Source organism: Cetorhinus maximus, chromosome 11 (assembly GCF_964194155.1).
Source record: "Cetorhinus maximus chromosome 11, sCetMax3.hap1.1, whole genome shotgun sequence".
In the NCBI taxonomy this organism is placed as follows: Eukaryota; Metazoa; Chordata; class Chondrichthyes; order Lamniformes; family Cetorhinidae; genus Cetorhinus; species Cetorhinus maximus.
In genome coordinates, this window is record NC_135889.1 from 68,324,535 (window position 1) to 68,342,757 (window position 18,223).

At 41.3% G+C, this 18,223-nt stretch overlaps 1 protein-coding gene across 2 annotated transcripts in view; it reads left to right on the forward strand.

Annotated features, from left to right (window-relative positions):
* LOC144686672 (myosin light chain kinase, smooth muscle-like) overlaps positions 1-10,056 on the forward strand; it is a 433,503-nt gene extending 423,447 nt beyond the window's left edge. Inside the window, exons 31-32 of one of the 2 annotated variants that reach the window (XM_078552188.1) lie at positions 2,524-2,655; positions 8,785-10,055. In XM_078552188.1, coding sequence (XP_078408314.1) covers positions 2,524-2,655; positions 8,785-9,026 — 374 coding nt within the window. In that variant the 3' untranslated portion in view covers positions 9,027-10,055. Of the gene's footprint in view, positions 1-2,523; positions 2,656-8,784 lie in introns of both variants that reach the window. The other variant, XM_078552186.1, reaches the window with a different exon arrangement.
* The last annotated feature ends 8,167 nt before the right edge of the window (positions 10,057-18,223 follow it).

Genomic DNA, 18,223 nt, shown 5'->3' on the forward strand with positions numbered 1-18,223 from the left:
TAGCCAGTAACTTGATGAGTAATAAGTTCATTAGAACTGAAATGTTGCCTTAAAATAAGAAACCTGGCATGGTGATCCAAGGATCTAGCCTATGCCTAAAAAGCTTGAGTTTCTGTTGGCACAACCAGTATTTGCAACGTGTGAGGTCTAAAAAGTGTCCTGAAGCTACGGATGGTGTTGATGGAAGGAAATAAACTGATAAAACAGAGTGAATCCTCTACAATTCGAAGAAAACTAAAATCTTAAACCTTTACCAGATGCCGTTAAATCCAAGACAATCTTCCATCTTTCCAATCCAATGAGTTCCCTTAAGAGTTTTTATGAGCTATTGGTCAACACTTATTAAAAACAATGGCCTGGATTTTTGCTTCCTGATTTGCTGTCTGTGAGAATACTTCAACGTGATAAGTAGCTTTCCCTGCTTGGTGATTGTGAAACTCTCAGTGTGCACCATCATTAATCCTCTGAAACTAACAGCAATTTCTAGAGGCTGCACATGTGCAGTGGTCCCATGCTTCTCCTGATGGTACACTGTTGAGGTCTACCCAGTGCGCAATCAATTGGAAAACTATGAATTAACAAGAACTTCCAATCTGTATTTCAGATAAGAGATTAAACCGAGGTCCTGTCTACCCTCTCAGGTTGACGCTAAAAATCCCATGGTACTAATTTGAAGAAGAGAAATGGAATTATCCCCGGTGTCCTGACCAATTTTATCCCTCAACCAACATTGCAAAAACAGATTATCTGGTCCTTATCACATTGCTGTTTGTGGTTGTTTGCTATATGGAAATTGGCTGCTGCATTTCCTATATTACAACATTGGCTACACTTCAAAAGTACTTTATTGGCTGTAAGGCACTTTGAGATGTCCAGTAGTCATGAGAAGCGCTAAATAAATGCAAATGTTTCTTTCTTATGCCCTTAGTCTTGCTTTAAAAACCCTTGAAAAAGTTACACCCTGTTGAATGAGATGTAACTGGATTTTTAACGGCGTACAAAGTTCAGAATTACTGCTAAACAGCCCCACAGACAAACATTTTATGGCTGTTGAATGTAAAATTTCTGCATTATAATAAGAAATTCCAAATATTTTTCAAATAATTTAAGTTTGTTTATGATGTTTATCTTCTAACTTAATTCCATGTGAATATCCCACACATTTAATTGGCTATCTGTAAAAATTTTAAATTAAAGGTGATGGAATCCAGTAGCTTTTGCTTCCTGGTTTCTGTCTGTGAGAATATGTCAATGTGATTGGCTACTTACCCTGTTCACAATGACATCACTGCTGCTGGATGCCTGAAGATCCCCTTTGAGCTGATGGCAGAACAAACTGTTGTTGGGGGAGAAAAGGCAGAATTTTCCTAAAAAGGTCAGAGTTTCAACAGTGGCTAGAAATGCATGTTGGCAACACGCATGACGCCTGACGGGACATCCCCCTTAATTTTATGGGTAGCAGCTCATGAATAAGCTGCTGTTGGGGACAGCCACCTGCTCCCTAGAGCTGCCAGCCCAATCTGAGGGCTGGCTGCTCAGAAGCCTCAGCAGTGCCATCAGGAATGGGGGCCTCTGCTGAGGGAGACAAGGGTCCTCCAGTCTACACTGGGTAGGCAGAAGGAAATTTTTAAAAACATAAATATGAAGTTGATGGAGGGAAAGCCCCTCCGAGGTAATTGCTGGGATTGCCTTCTCTGCTCACAGCCTCCTCTTTGATTAATAAAATGCTTCCCCACCAGGCTGCTGCTGGGAGGCCGCCTGCATTTAGCTGGTGGCCTCCTCAAACTTTGGGGGGTCGATCTGCTGCCGACAGCCTGGTAAAATGGCCCTTAATAGGTGTTTCAAGATTAAGATTTGTTTCACACCTCCTCGCAGTGGGAAGCCTGTTGGAAGCCAGTCCCCCATCGATAAAATTCCCTGATGGTGGGACATGGTAGGGGAGCCAATCCGACATGGCTCCCCCGATTTTACTGCTCCCTTGTCGTGATCCTGCCTCATATGGGATTGTAAAATATGTATAGGTTTCCCTGTGCAGCAGCAATAAATTAAATTGTGATATGCATTAGTCCCTCTAATCCATTCTTTTGCTCATTACCAACAGTTTAAATTGATTTAAATAGTTTTACATACATTGAATGTGTCTACAACCTTTCCTCAAGTTTCACTGCTAGCACCATATTGCTACCATTTGGAGATTCAGTTTGTGAACTTCAGAAAGTTGGTAGCATTGTAGATTTAACATTCCCATTTGGCTGATATTTAGGTCTCAGCCAGTGGAAAATGGGACAACTTAACTGAACAAGTCTCAATATAAATTGGCACTAGGACACATGTTTTAATAAATATGGATTAACAGTAATAGTCTTCATTTTCTGGTCAGGCTCTTGACAACTAGTATAACGTGTAATACGTGCATCAGCTGCACCAACATTGGCATTTGCCCAGTATGTGCGGGTATTATGGTTTCACATGGTGACCAAAAATGGATATTCTATTTAAATGTTTTGTTTTTCCTTATCTCAGCTGATGAAGCCAAGATGCTTCTTGAGGCAGTTTCTGAAGAAAGGCAAAGCTTTAAGCCTTATTTTTCCAAGACCTTTAAAGACAGTGAAGTTATAGAAGGCAGTGCTGCTCGCTTTGACTGCAAGATCGAGGGTAAATTCACAGATCCTGATTCAGATTCACAATGCATCAGTTGTAGTTTGCAGAATCTTTCATTGAGAAACATATGCTTATATTTCAGTGTAAACCCAGCATGTTTTGTTTATCTTTGTTGGTGAAGAATTGATTTTTTAAGAGGAACCATTGCATTCTCAAATCCATGCATAGAGGTCAAAGCCTTCCTCTATCATTGAACTTTTATCCAGATTATTTGCTGTAAATTCAATGATTCTTGTTGAAAAGATAACTGAAAAATCAACACAAAGTCCCATTGGAATATCAAAATGTTAAATTACCATTCCTGCAATAAAGCTGTATTTGTTTTTAGATAAGTGCTATAAGAGACCATAAAACTATAAAAGTTTACAGAGGCCTTATGGCCCACTTTTACTAGAGCAACCCAAAAGTAATCCCTATACCCTACTTTCTCCCCGTGGCCCTGTATCTTCCCCTGTTTAAAATTTATCCAGTTTTCTCTTGAAAGATGTTATTGTCTCTGCCTCAGTCACTCTGTGTGGCAACGTGTTCCATAATTTAACAACCCAATACATAAAGAAATTTCTCCTCAACCTATCTTCACTCTCTTAGTAATAATTTTACATTTACAATGATCAGCACAGACTGCCAAACAGAGGAAATAGTTGTCCTATTCACACTAATGAAAGCAGTTGTAACTTTAAATACTTCTATTAAATCTCTACTTCACTTCTACTTGAGTGGAAATACTTCCAGTATTTCAAATCTGACCTTATAACTATAGATTTACATCCCTTGCATCACCCTGCTGAATAGTACACCATTTCTTCAATCTGCACAATGTTCTTTTGCCTTCTTTGTTCCCTGTACATCAGGCAACTCACTGTCCAATGCTGCTACATTTCCTCTACATCCAATGCCTAATTTTTTTTAAGAGGTCTCTTGTTGAACAGTTTGTGAAAATTCATCTACTTTACATCTTGTCAATTCATTTGTCAATTCAGTTAAACTACCTCTTCACAGAATTCTATTAAATCTGTCAATCACAACTTGACTTTACAAGTCCACACTGGCTGTCCTTGATTAACTCATGCATTCCAAAATGCTCATGAATTTTATCTAAAATTACAGATTCTAACAGCTTATGTAAAACCTGTACTAAAACAGCAACTTGCATTTAAATGGCATCTTTAACATAGTAAAATATACCAGCAGCGTTATCAAACGAAATTTAACGTCGAGCCACATAAGGCAAAAACTTGGTCAAAGAGCTTGAATTTAAGAAATGCCTTTAAAAAGGAGTGAGATATAGAGAGGTGAAGATGTTTGGGGAGGAATCCAGAGCTTACGGCCTAGGCAGCTGAGGGCACAGCCGCCAATGGTGGAACAATTAAAAATTAGAGATGAGCAGAAGGCCAGAACTGGAGGAGCACAGAGAAAGCAAGGTGTTTAAGGCTGGAGGAGATTAAGGAATAGGGAGGGGAGAGGCCCCTGTCTGCAATATCCTAAGCGATAAGCTTTTGTTGTAGTTGAGTGGAGAGGGAAACGCATCAAAACATTATTTCCTGGTTGTTAGATTTTTTTCCTTGTCTTGCTTTGTACTGAGCACTAGCCATATAACATTTCGGGCTGGATATTATGGACCCCCTGCCAGTAAGTTTGAAGGCTGCAGGCTCATATAAAGCAGCGCATTTAATGGCCACTTAAGTACTTCATCCCACCTCTGCTGCCACTTTACCCACGGCAGAGAGAGGCCCACATCAGATGGGTAGCCTTAAGACGTTACTGAAAACCTACCTCTTTGATCAAATGTTTGATCAAGCTGTTCCAATACACTACAACAATGGCATCTACCCAACAATGTGGAAAATTGCCCAGGAATGTCCTGTTCACAAAAAGCAGGACCAATCCAAACCAGCCAATTATTTCTCTGTCAGTCTGCTCTCGATCATCAGCAAAGCCACGGCAGGTACTGTCAAACCTGCTATCAAGTGGCACTTACACAGCAATGAGCTGTTCAACAATGGGCTCCGCCAGGGGGCTAAGCTCCTGACTTCGTTAAAGCTTTCATCCAAACATGGACAAAAGAGCTGAACTCAAGAGGTGAGGTGAAAGTGACTGCCCATGAAGGCATTGTGGGAGATCAGTCAGCCCAGCCCCTGGATATTGCTGCAGGAGTTGCTCAGGGTAGTGCCCTAAGCCCAACCACTTCATCAATGGACCTTCCTTCTATCATAAAGCCGAAAGTGAGATGTTAATTGATGATTGCACAATATTCAGCACCATTCATGACTCCTCAGATACTGAAGCAGTCCATGTCCATGTACAGCAAGACCTGGACAATATCCAGGCTTGGGTTGATAAGTGGCAAGTAACATTCGTACCAGTCAATGACCATCTCCAAAAAGAGAGAATCTAACTATCGCCCCTTGACATTCAATGCCATCACCATTACTGAATCTGCCATCAACATCCTGGGTGTTACCATTAACCAGAAACTGAACTGGACCAACCATATAAATACTGTGGTTACAAGATCAGGTCAGAGCCTGCAATTCTGTTCCAAGTAAGTCACCTCCTTCCAGTCAAAAGCCACCATCTACAAGGCACAAGTCAGGAATGTGATGGAATACTCTCCACTTGCCTGGATGAGTGTAGCTCCCACAACACTCAAGAAGCTGGACACCATACAGAACAAAACAGCCCACTTGAACAGTACCCCATCCACCACCTTAAACATTCACTCCCTTCACTGGAGCACAGAGGCAGCAGTGCATACAATCTACAAGATGCACTACAGCAACTCGTCAAGCCTCCTTTGACGGCACCTTTCAAACCTGTAACCTCTACCACCTGAAAGGACAAGGGCAGCAGACACATGTGAACACCACCACCTCCAAATTCCCTTCCAAGTCACACAGCATACTGATATGGAACTATGTTGTCATCCCTTCACTGTAAGTGGGTCAAAATCATGGAACTCCTTTCCTAACAGCACTGTGGGCGTATCTACACCACATGGACTGCAGTGGTTCAAGGTGGCAGCTCACCACCACCTTCTCAAGGGCAATTAGGGATGTTCCTTGCCAGTGATGCTCACATCCCATGAACGAATCAAAAAAAAAGCTTGATGACTTGCCCTAAACTCTTCTTCGTTGGTTCAGTATCAATTTTTGTCTGATTATGTCTTGTGAAGCACCTAGGGGCATTTTATTATGTTAAAGGTGCCATATAAGTGCAAGTTATTGTTGTTGTACTGTTTTGACTAGTCTCCGGTGCCAATGCACAATTTGCAAGCATCTAAACGTCACGTTCAAAACCTCTGCTATCTTCAAATATCCAATAATGATTGGCTACAATAATATCAGTTATAAAATCATATAAGTTCAATTAATTAAAAACTCCTGCCTGCAATACCCTGAGAGATAAGCATTTGTTGTAGTTGGGTGGAGAAAGAAACTCGCCAAAACATTATTTTCTGGTTGTTACATTTTTTTTCCTTGTCTTGCTTTGTACTGGGCACTAGCCATATAACATTTCAGGCTGGACCCCCTGCCATAAAAACAAAAAGCTAAAAGCTACTGCGGATGCTGGAAATCCAAAACAAAAACAGAATTACCTGGAAAAACTCAGCAAGTCTGGCAGCATCGGCGGAGAAGAAATCAGTTAACGTTTCGAGCCTTCATGGCCCTTCGGCAGAACAGAACTACAGAACAGTTCTGCCGAAGGGCCATGAAGGCTCGAAACGTTAACTGATTTCTTCTCCGCCGATGCTGCCAGACTTGCTGAGTTTTTCCAGGTAATTCTGTTTTTGTTTTGGACCCCCTGCCAGTAAGTTTGAAGGCTGCAGGCTCATTTAATGGCCACTTAAGTACTTCATCCCACCTCCGCTGCTATTTTACTCACAGCAGGGGGAGGTCCAGTCAGATGGGTAGCCTGACAGCTTTTGCTGTGAAGGCTGGTGTCAGGCAAGGGGGCTGTGCCCATTGGAGGCATCCCCCTCACCACTCCCAAAAGTCATACCCCCCACTTAACTCTCCCCACCCAGCCTCTCAATCCAGGCACCCCACCCCCTCACCCCACTCACTGGGGTTTGCCAGCCAGGCCCTGCCAATACCCCAGACTGACCTCGAAGACTTGTCCCATAACCTCCTCGGTTTGGGGAGCGGCTGTACTCTCAGCAGTAGCCACTGCTCGAACCTGGCACTGCTGGGGCTACAGAGCTGCCAGTCAATCAGATTGGCAAGCAGCTCTCTAAGGCAGGACTTCCTCCCCAGATGGGGGTGGAAGTCTCATCCTGAGTCAAGATTTTTGTATGGCCTGGAAGAACAGAATTCCATGCAGTAGTGAATCAATTTTCCTCCTCAACAGACTGATAAGCTGCAGCAGAATGCCTGTTTATCCCCTACATCTCACCCAAAAAAGGTTAATGCAGTCCAAGTCTGAAAGTGGTCTGGTTCCCTGGATTGTCTCTTTAGGCTGGTACTGCAGGTGTACCAGCAATATTGCTCCCATTCAACCAAGCCAAATGCCTCCGCCTCTAAATGTAAACATATTTATGGAAAGAATTCTCCCCCCGTCAGGGGAGAAGTGCAGGAGCGGGCGCGGGCAGGCGCGCCTCCTATCGACGCCTCCAATCGGGGGCGTGCCACCATTTTACATGAGGGGGCCAATTAAGGCCCGCCCAGCGTGACGTCCACCAAGAAGCGCTGTGCATCCCTGTGTGGGGGTGGGGGGTGGATTCCCTCAGCCGAGATGCACATGAAAGAGTGCACTGACCTCCCTGAGGCTAAGTGCTGCCTCAGGGAGATCGGCTCCAAATTTAAAAACGCTATAGGTACAGAAACAAAATTCCCCTGACATGTCCCCTCATGTGACATTGTAACATGAGTTGGGACCTGCCCATCACTTTAACTCAAAAATTTATTAAATTTTTAAAAACCCTCATGAAACCTCAACCCACCCGTGGATGAGGTTTCATGCATTTTCTGAAGCCCGCCAGGGCTCCCGGCCTGCCGCCAACCCTAAGGTTGGACGGGCAGGTCCATTAATTTGGGTAATGACTTTTTTAATTGCCTCAAAAGGCCGTTGACAGGTTGACAGGTGCACAGCTGATTCGGCTGCGGCCCCGCCGACCTGAAAATGGAGATGATGCAGAGTGACGTCAGGAGTTCCGCCCAATTTCATCCCACGTCATTTTACGCGTCGGCAAGCGGGCCCCACCCCCTGCTCGCCGACCTACAGATCCTGCCCTATATTTTCCCTGTAAAGTCTCTAAGCCCCTTCACCACCCCCTTTCCCACCCCTACCAATTCCTGATGCCACAGCAGAATAGAGTAGAACTAAAGGCACAGTTTTTAGCAATAAATAAGAGCTGCACTAAATTCCATACAGACACCCAAATTTCAATCTCCATTGAGCTACGAACTGACGTAATGGGGTATTACATCAAGAGCGAATTGGTATAAGATGGGCTAAATATCCTACTTACCTATCTACTTTATGAACTTGGAAAATGCTAATATTCAGAAGTTCCTCCTTAGCAACTGCATTGTGCAAACTATCTCTAGCCTGGATCTAATTAGCTACTTATTTCAATGTTGATATATCACTTACTTGTGTTAATTTCCTACATTTCCTAATATTCCAATATATTATTACAAATATTGTTCTTTTTTAATACACACAATCCCTATTTCAATCAAAAATAGTAACCAATGGTAGAAAATGTGAACTGTGAGCACAAATGAGTACATCATTAAAAGTTTATCTTTCTGTTCATATCTGAAAGATGAGAATGTATATAAAATCATCCAGGGCAATTTTGCATCCATGAATTTGGAAAAAAATCAGTATAATAATTAACTTTATAAAGATAGCAGGCATGACTTCCTGACCATTAAAATTATTGCTCAGAACCTCAAGGGTGAGAATGCAGAATTTTGGAATATGCACTCTCAACATAACAGAAACATTAAAATAAACCATTCCAGGCAAAAGTTCAATCATTTTCAGATAGGAATTATTGTAAATTGTAAACTGCACTGAAAGATCAATCTGTCAGTAACAACTGGTATTTTTTGAAAAGTAGCTGCATAATTTGTGTATATGAGTATTTCTAACAGTGTAATTGCATATTGTTCATAGGCTACCCTGATCCTGAAGTTATCTGGTTCAAGGGTGAACAGCCTATCAAGGAGTCTCGTCACTACCAAATTGAATATGATGAAGATGGAAACTGCTGTTTGATTATTTCTGAGGTATCTGCACATGATGATGGCAAATATACTTGCAAGGCCATCAACAGCCTAGGAGAAGAAACCTGGACATCTGAGCTTATTGTGGAAGTGATGGAAGAAGGCGAGATGAGTAACACTAAGTCAAAGTAAAAGTGTTGCTTGTTGGGATGAGCCTTTTCTTTGATGTTAGATTCTATACTACTAAAACCCATGTTAAAAAAGGTTTGACTATGCAACATTCTTTGTTCATTTCCAAGGGATGGAAGGTGTTTATGAATATATGCATTCTATGCCTATGAAATCACTATAGAATATTGCAGTCATGCCCAGAGTTTTAAGATTAGAACCCACCCACCCACTTACCTAATGATGGATATATCTCCATGTGACACCACAGCATATGTACTATATATTCAAGGTTCAGTTTCACCCACATTTACCAATTTACAGCAATAATCACTTTCTTTCTCAGAGGAATTTAGGAATTCTTTGGACCTAATGCTTCTAAACCAGTTATTTTGAAACCTGCCAATTTAATCATTTGGTTCATTGACCCAGTTCTTTGTACATCCCGATTTGCATTTACAGATGTATGAGAAGCTGATGATTTCCTTGTTTATGGATCTCATCCGCCTTCTTCACTTGCAGATATATGGAACTTTCTGTGATCTAAAAGATATTTTAAACACATATTTTGTTTACATTACACTGCACCTTTTACATTTTTTATGTTTTCACATTGCTTTTTATGTGTCACTTATATGGTTTTTGACAATAATACAGTTGATGCTTTTACTGGGTTTGTAACACAGATCTCAGACAGAAGTTCAACACCCCAACTTCTTTTCATCAAGCAACAATTCATTTTTATTTCTACATACACAAAAATACAGCTTGGTTTATGATTTACAATAAAACTCTAAGAATGTAAACATCACAGAAGTGTAACATTGATTACCAAATCCTTCTGTTTGAAAATTGAACAGAAAATTATTTTTAATATTGTTGTATCACTTTACAATATGCACTTTGAATCTAAAACCAAAATTGAGAATGGAACTCACAAATAATTCAATTTATACAACCTGAATGTAAGGATAATGCCATAAGACATTGCAAAGTGTGTTATTATATAGTACTGAACTAAAATTCAAGTTGGAGAATAAATAGACTGTGTTTAGCATTGTCTAATCCAGTTGCTTGTTGATGCAGTAGAGAGGTCCTGCACTTAAACTCAAAAGTCCTAATTCTCTGAGGTTTCACCCAAAGCATGGAGCTTGGCTGGCAATGAGCACACATTAGAAAACCCAGCCTTCACTTCACATCTTAATTCCTATTGGGCTCAACATTTTAGGTGCCATTTTAATTATTCTTTGTATTTCTAATTACATTTTGTATTATTTGCTTCTGAAAGTTTCCCCATTTTGTCCTTTTTGCCTGGCCAATGTTTTCCTTTATTATTCTCGGTTTCTACTGACTTTTAAATCATCCCATGCTAATTAGCGAGGTATTCCTTCAGGGGGTCCAAATATATTGCATAACTTAGAGAAGAATTTGGTTGTAAATGAAGAGTTCAACAATTGGAGATGCAGATATACCTGAGCTGCTTTGCCCTGTACCCAGCAGCGCCTCCAAGACCAATGTTTTCCACACTTACCTGGACATATCAGAGAGAGAATTCTCTTTGTTCACAAGAGCAACCAATACAGAAATGAATAGAATAACCTGTAAACAGCATTTGGAAGAGGAACAAGTTTTTCAAAGAAGGGAAGGTTACCACAGCATGAAGTTTTCAAGCCACCTCACGCTTCCAATACATCACAATGGATACCTGCTGCATCAGGAAGGGGACAATGAATCACTTTTCCTGAGTAGAGGAGGCATCAGCTGTATAGGTCACCTACCTTTCACTGGGTGGCAGACTTTCCTTGAGTGAAATACGTTATAGATGGCACCCATGTAGGCATCATGGCATCTCACAGCAAACCCTTGGCCTACTTGTACAGAAAAGGTTTTACTCAATTACAAGAAGGTTTATTCCTCATTTGAAGCCAGTTATAAGGTTGGCTGCATTGCTTCAGTCAGAGACATCACCCCATGCTAATTTCATCTAGAATATTGTACTAAAAATTGGACTTCAGCTACCAGTAGGAAGACTTTTCTTGGGTGCACCTGCTGCTGCAAGATCTCCAAGCTTTCAGCACCAAAAGTAGCAGTACTGTCCACATGTTCACCTATATCATTGTCAACAATGAGTCAATGTTTCTGTCAATGCCATAAGTTTCCCTTTAATGACAGTCTATGGTGAGGTTTACCATTTAATTCAAGTTAGGGAAGGTAATCCTGCTCAAAAATTCAACAAGATCCACCCTCTGTGCCAATTCAGTCAAGTCTATACCATGGACCAACTCAACCACCTTTGCTATCATTAGAAAATCAAGGTTGTTGTATTAACATGAGACCAGGTTAGACTACACCCTGTGTAAGTTTGATCTGAACCAGCTTCACACCTCCAAATTTGAATTGATACTGTGCCAAAAAGCTAAAATTGCTGACCATGGGTTAGTTGCAAAGTGCATGCATCATAATTATTGTTGTCATATTCATATCTAAGCTTGCAATGTATATAATGCTGAATGTCACATAACATGTGAAATGAAGTAGTTAAGTCAATTTTAGTTTGGATGATAGACAGCAGAAGTCCAAGTAAAAGGGAGTTATAGTTGAGCATTTTACATTTTAAGTGAGTTGGTTTGGCAACCAATTTGTATTTGGAAGTCTTACTAGTTTCCAATCATTTATAATGACATAAATAAACTGTTTTGGATTGTAATAAAAAGATTTTCATAATTTAAATTTAAACTTCATAAACTACGCATGTCAATACAGTTATAAAACTATAGTTCAGTTACATTTTTCATTGAAGTAATGTGCAGATTATCATTGTTATATATCAAAGAACAACAATTTTTAAACAATTTCTATCACACAAGCACATTTTTGGCTCCCTGTTTCAGATACTTAAGCTAACCTTGAAATCCTGTACCATAAGTAATCCTAGTTTCACAACATTATTTTTCAGCAAATGCCATAGCTATTATCCCTGTGATTTATTTTAGCCTGTCATATATATTTTTATTTACCCAAATGCCTTTAAACATAATAGTTTTTTTATGTTAGCTTATGTATTATTCCTAAAATTTCACTAATGGTCACTTAAATTTCCATTTTGAAGCTGATACATTTGTATCCTTACAAGTAAAGTATTTAATGGGATTCCAAGTGGTCATTTAGGAATTTACATTGAAAAGATTATAATGTACCAGAGAATGCAAAACATAATGCTGATCCCTGCTAACTGCTGTTTCTGGAAGTGGTTTCTACAAAATCAATTAGCTTTGGTCAATTCTGACTTTGGACATGGTGCATTTCTATGAACACAACACATAAGATTAGTGTGAATGACTGGTTGCTATCCAAATTGTGAGGAGGGAGTGGTAAGTGGGATCTTTTTATGATTGAGATGGCCCCAAAATGTTAGACCTGGTATAAGATAACGCATAATAGGATACCTGAACCAGGCAGAGTACTTCGTGGCACTCTAAATGATTTGCCAGCCAACCCAGCTCACTGATATATCTGAAGGGGTAGATCTGTCATCAAGATTGTCCAAAAATGATGAGTCCAATACCCTAAAAGTATGGTGGCTCTAGTTCACCAAGCAGTGGGAGTCTTACCAGTGCTCTATACTGGTACACAATGCAGTATTAGTTGCCTAAATGCCAGGAGCACCCCTGTGCACATTTGGTTCTAAACTCTGCCAACTAAGCTCTCTACATCTGAGTAAATGTACTGTGTCCCTATGGAAAGAGAGTGTGCACTTTATATTAGATAAGCAGAAATCTGACGTCCTCATCCTGAGGGCCCCAGCATCACAGGCCCCTGTCTTCAGTCAATTTAATTCATTCACATAATATCAAGAAGCGCTAAATCCAGCAAAGGCTATGGGCCCTGACAACATCTCACAACTCCTCAGATACTGAAGCAGTTTGGGCCCGCGTACAGTTTGTGTCCCACAACACTCCAGCTTGGGCTGAGCAGCAGCACTTATGCCACATAAGTACCAGGCAATGATCACTTCCAACAAGGGAGAACCTAACTGTCTCCCCTTGATGTTCAACAGCATTGCCATTGCTGAATTCCCCACCATCAAGATCATGGAGGTTAAACTTATATGTTTAGTCCAGTTAAGAAACTGGAAAATAAACAAAAATATACAAAAGCAGGTTAGAGGTTGGGAATTCTGCAGCGCATAACTCACCTCCTGACACCCGCCCCCAAATCTGTCCATTATCTAAGAGGCACAAGTCAGGAGTGTGATGGAATACTGGCTACTTGCCTGGATGAGTGCAGCTCCAACAACATTCAAGAAACTTAACACCATCCAGGACAAAGCAGCCCGCTTGATTGGCCCCTATCCACCACCTTAAACGTTCACCCCCCTTCCCTAGTGACACACAGTGGCAGCAATGTGTACCACCTACAAGGTGCATTGCAGCAACTAACCAAGGCTCCATCAACAACACCATCCAAACCTGCAATCTCTACTTCCTAGAAGGACAAGGGCAGCAGACACATGGGAACACCACCACCTGGAAGTTCCCCTCCAAGTCACTCACCATACTGACGTAGAAATATATCGCCGTTCCTTCACTGTTGCTGGGTTAAAAACCTAGAACTCCCTCCCTAACAACATGTGGGTGTACCTACACCACATGGACTGCAGCAGTTCAAGAAGACGTCTCACCACCACGTTCTCAAAGGCAATTAGGGATGGGCAGCAAATAATGGCCTTGCCAGCAATTCTCACACCCCATAAATTATTTTTAAAAATGAGAAGATTCTTAGTCACAGTGATGGGTTTCCATCCATGTCAGGTACCTGGCTAACTAAATGCATACACACACACATATGTGTGTGCGTGTACATATACTGCATTTCTATTAAGTACACTACATCTAAGTGTTGCATTTTGATATAGAACTGTTTATGAATTGAAAATGTGAATGCAGCATTTGCAGGTCTCTATAAGAAGCATGAATGATTATAACAATTGGAGAGACAGAGGTGGTCATGGTAAACGCGAACTTTATATGTACAAATATTTTATGAACCAATGTCATCTCAATTATATTCAACAATACATCAATTCCAGGTCTATTTTTGTGTGTGTCTCTTTCAACTTCAGCCAGCTTTTATTGTACATTTTGTTTGATTAAGAATTGGTCAGATTTTAATAGACTTGATGTACTCTAACAATACTGCACTGTAGTATGGCATTATCTTAAATATTACAGATTAAAAATTAGACTTTTGGAGATGAGAGATGAAAGGTCTTTGTTTCAGATTTAACTGTAGTTTACAGTGGTTTACGAGGTCAGAACATTCTTCCAGCCCTTTCAATAACATGTACCAGACTTTAGGTTTCAATAAATGACCAAATGAATAGCATATTTTTAGTATCCACTGCTGTCACATTGCTTATTAAATGCAATTATAGATTCAAAGCCATACATGATATTCTATCAACATAAATTTAATTCTGCTAAATGCAAAAGAATTATTTCAACCATAATCTATAATTGAACTACATTTTAAATTTGGTAATACCTTTTCCATAGTAATAGCTGATGAAATAAGTACAGACAATTTTATAACCTTTATGATGCTAACTACCAAATATTTGTATTTTAGAAAGCAGTCATTAAAGAAATGGACAATGCTTCAATTTTTTTCACCATTTTTTAAAACTATTTTCTCCTCTCCTGAAGGTGTTGCCTCAGACAGGGGTGTAGCTTTATAAGCAATGCAGAGCCCCTTGGTACCTCATTCAAATGACCTTTCTTCAGGTGCAAGTTCAGACAGTAGGCTATTTGAACTGAAAAGGTATCAGAGCATACCCTGATCCAACCCTTGTCTGACGCACACGCACACTTCCCACTGAGTTGCAATCACTGCAAGGACCTTGGTTAATCCCTCCCTGCCTTGTGGGTCCCAGGGGTAATTATAAATCAGCACCACTGCTCCAACTGAGATCAGCTAACTTAGCGCAGGCCAGTGAACAATTCTGGGACTGGTCTATTCAGTACTGTACAGCACATGCATTCACTCACTGAGTAACTTGGACATTCTATTTTCATTTTTTTTGATTTTCTTCCTAATGATTGCACTGCATTCTCTAATCAAAAAAACAGACTGACAAAATGGCTATAACCGATCATATGCTAATTACCACTTGTGGCGCATCCAGCAGAAATGTGTGAGCACAGCCTCAAGTGTGTTTACGCTCCAGTGTTCTCTCCCTCTTTGTGGAAAAACTTTGAGGGAGAAATTCAGCTCATAGCCTCCTGTTATTTCTGGCATAAAGCCGGCATTAGTCCTTTGAATTGCACCTCACAATTTTCTATGTTGAACTATATCAGAAATGCAACAGATGCCTTATTGGCTCAGGTAGTCTCATCTTCAAGGTCTCTGACCTGAAACAGGCATTAGGCTCCTTAAGTATTTAAATTAAGGTGAAGTTACCCTGCTTTGTACAGATCTGCTCCTAGTTCCACAAAAAACTGCAGTTCATTGCCAGCACATTTAAGCCCCCTCCCACAGGAATCATCTCCTCCCCCCCACCCAGACCCAACTTGCCAAGCAGTTCAATGTAGGAGCCAGATGACTTCCCACCCTCCTCACACAGGTAGCTGCACAACAGCTGGCCAGCAGCATTTAAATTAAACACAAAGCCAAATTTGGCTGGAGCCTGCTGTATATATAGAATATGTAGAATATTTTTGAATCACAGGTTCAAACTCTTGTCTTAGCACACTGTGGTGCACGGTAACGGACTTAAAGGGAGGATTTTAACTCCTTCTCCCTGACAGTAAGCAAGTGATACAGGAGTTCAATTCAGAGTGGTAGATGTATTACTGGTCTGCCATCATCTTGCCACCTCTGGGTAAATAGGTGACTGAGTACCTGCCTAACTTAGTATAAATGAATAAATTTAAATTCGGGTCAAATTATGACGATAGGAGCCCAAAGCCGTTCTTATAGCCTACTGGGCATTGGGTCCACTCAGTAGAACTTGTCACCAAGAAACAGGGACTTCACATTACATGAAGAAAAATATTTTTGTGGCACCAAGGAGTAGGAGTGCTTCTTCAGCACCACACGGTTAATGTGGCCTCCAGACATCCCAGGCTCCCTTCACTGGTATAGCAAACTCTCCCTAAGGTCTTACCCGAGTGACCTGCTCAACACCTCTGACCTTGTGTCAGACCAAATCATGCGAACTACCTTCAGATGCCCATCTGGGGTGAGCAGCTTGCTGGCTCTATGTAAAAATGCCCAGCTCTCAAAATGGTCCCAGGCAGTTGGCCTGCAGAGTCTGGCAGCTGACCGTTCAGATGATGAAACACTCCCTAATACGTCCACAATATTGTCCTTAAATTGACAATTTTCTGATGAACCTTTGTTAACTTTAACGATTAGTCTATGGAAGTAGATGCAGCTATTCTCAAAAATCTACATGAACAAATGCTTTTGCAACAATACCCTAATCTCCACTCTCTGGACACTGTTTGTTTCCAGAAGACACTTTTTCTTATTCATGGGATGTGGGCCTCACTGGCTAGGCCAGCATTTATTGCCCATCCCTAATTGCCCCTGTTCAGAGGGCATTTCAGGTCAACCACATTGCTTTGGGTCTAGAGTCTCATGTCAGCCAGACCAGGTAAGGACAACAGATTTCCTTCCCTAAAGGACATTAGTGAACCAGATGGGTTTTTACCACAATCGGCATTGGTTTTGAAGTTATTATCCAACTTATAATTCCAGATGTTTATTCTTCTTATCGTGTCCATGGACAGTCTATACATGGCCCAGCCAGAACTGGACACATTTTTGTGCCTTGTTGTTGAATTCAGCAAGATCTGCAACAGTGCAGGGTTCCTCTAGCGATAGACATTGCTGGAGATGTTGCATAGTCTGTGGCTCAGTTCCACATACAAAAGTTGTCGGGCAGGTTGTATATTCCCATTTGCTTAGTGACACCTTTGAACGACCTACACCAGTTCTAAGTCTGTTAAGGCACTTCCAGGTTGCCCAGTTGCAATTAGCTCCTGGGGGAAGGCTTTCATCCGGTAGAATTTCCATCACTGGGGGTTGTTCGAGACTGGCGAGCCGGTCTTTCCACAAGGCGATGTGGGCTTCAGATGGGGTTGATTGTAATGGAACAACACTGTTCATGAAGCTCTCCCTTGACCTTAGGCAGCTGGGCGTAGGCGTATGACCATGTAGAGGGTGCCTCTCATCTGATGTTTGACGGAGTCGCTCTTTCTTGCTGGCTACCATTCTTCTTATATCAGGGGGAGCGATACCCACCAGGATATATAGGCTGTTGGTGTTTGTTGGTTTTAAACAACCTGTGATAAGTCGGCAGCTTGCATTCAGAACGGCATCCATCTTCTTAGCATGAGTAGATCTTTCCCATGCAGGGCAGGTGTATTCAGCAGTGGAATAGCAAAGAGCAAGTGCACTGGTTCGCAATGTTTTCGAGCTTGTTCCCCATTTTGTGTTAGTGAGCTTATTCAGGATGTTGTTTCGTGCGCTCACTTTTGCCTTTGTCTTTTCGATGTGGTTCTTGAAGGTGAGGCATCTGTCAAGGGTGACTCCTAAGTAGATAGGGTGCTCGCAATGCGTCAGTGTTGCTCCACACCAGGTTACTTTAAGCTGCCGTTTGGCTTCACGGTTTCTGAGGTGGAATGCACAAACTTGCGTCTTTGATTGGTTTGGTAGAAGGTGGTTTTCTTCATAGTAGGATGTTAGTCCCTCCAAGGCCTCAGAAAGCATTTTCTCCACGGTGTTAAAATCAGTGCTTTGGGCAGTGACACATAAGTCATCAGCATATATAAAACGGCATGTGACACTGTCTGTAGGTTGGTCATTCGTGTAGATGTTGTACAGCAGTGGTGCAAGCACGCTTCCCTGAGGAAGACCATTCTTCTGAAACCTGCTACGCTTCCCACCTAGTTTAACATAGGACCAGCGATTCTGAAGCATGCTTTCTAAAAGCTCTGTTAAGTGAATATCTTTTGTCATCTCTAGGATCTTGCAGAGGAGACTTCTATGGTTCACTGTATCGTATGCTGCTGACAGGTCTACAAAAACAGCACTTGTTATCATCCCTTGCTCAAAACCATCTTCGATATGTTGTGTGAGGTTGAGCAGTTGGCTTGTTGTTGATTTGCTGGGGCGGAAACCTGCTTGCTGTGGAATGATCTTCTCATCTACAGTTG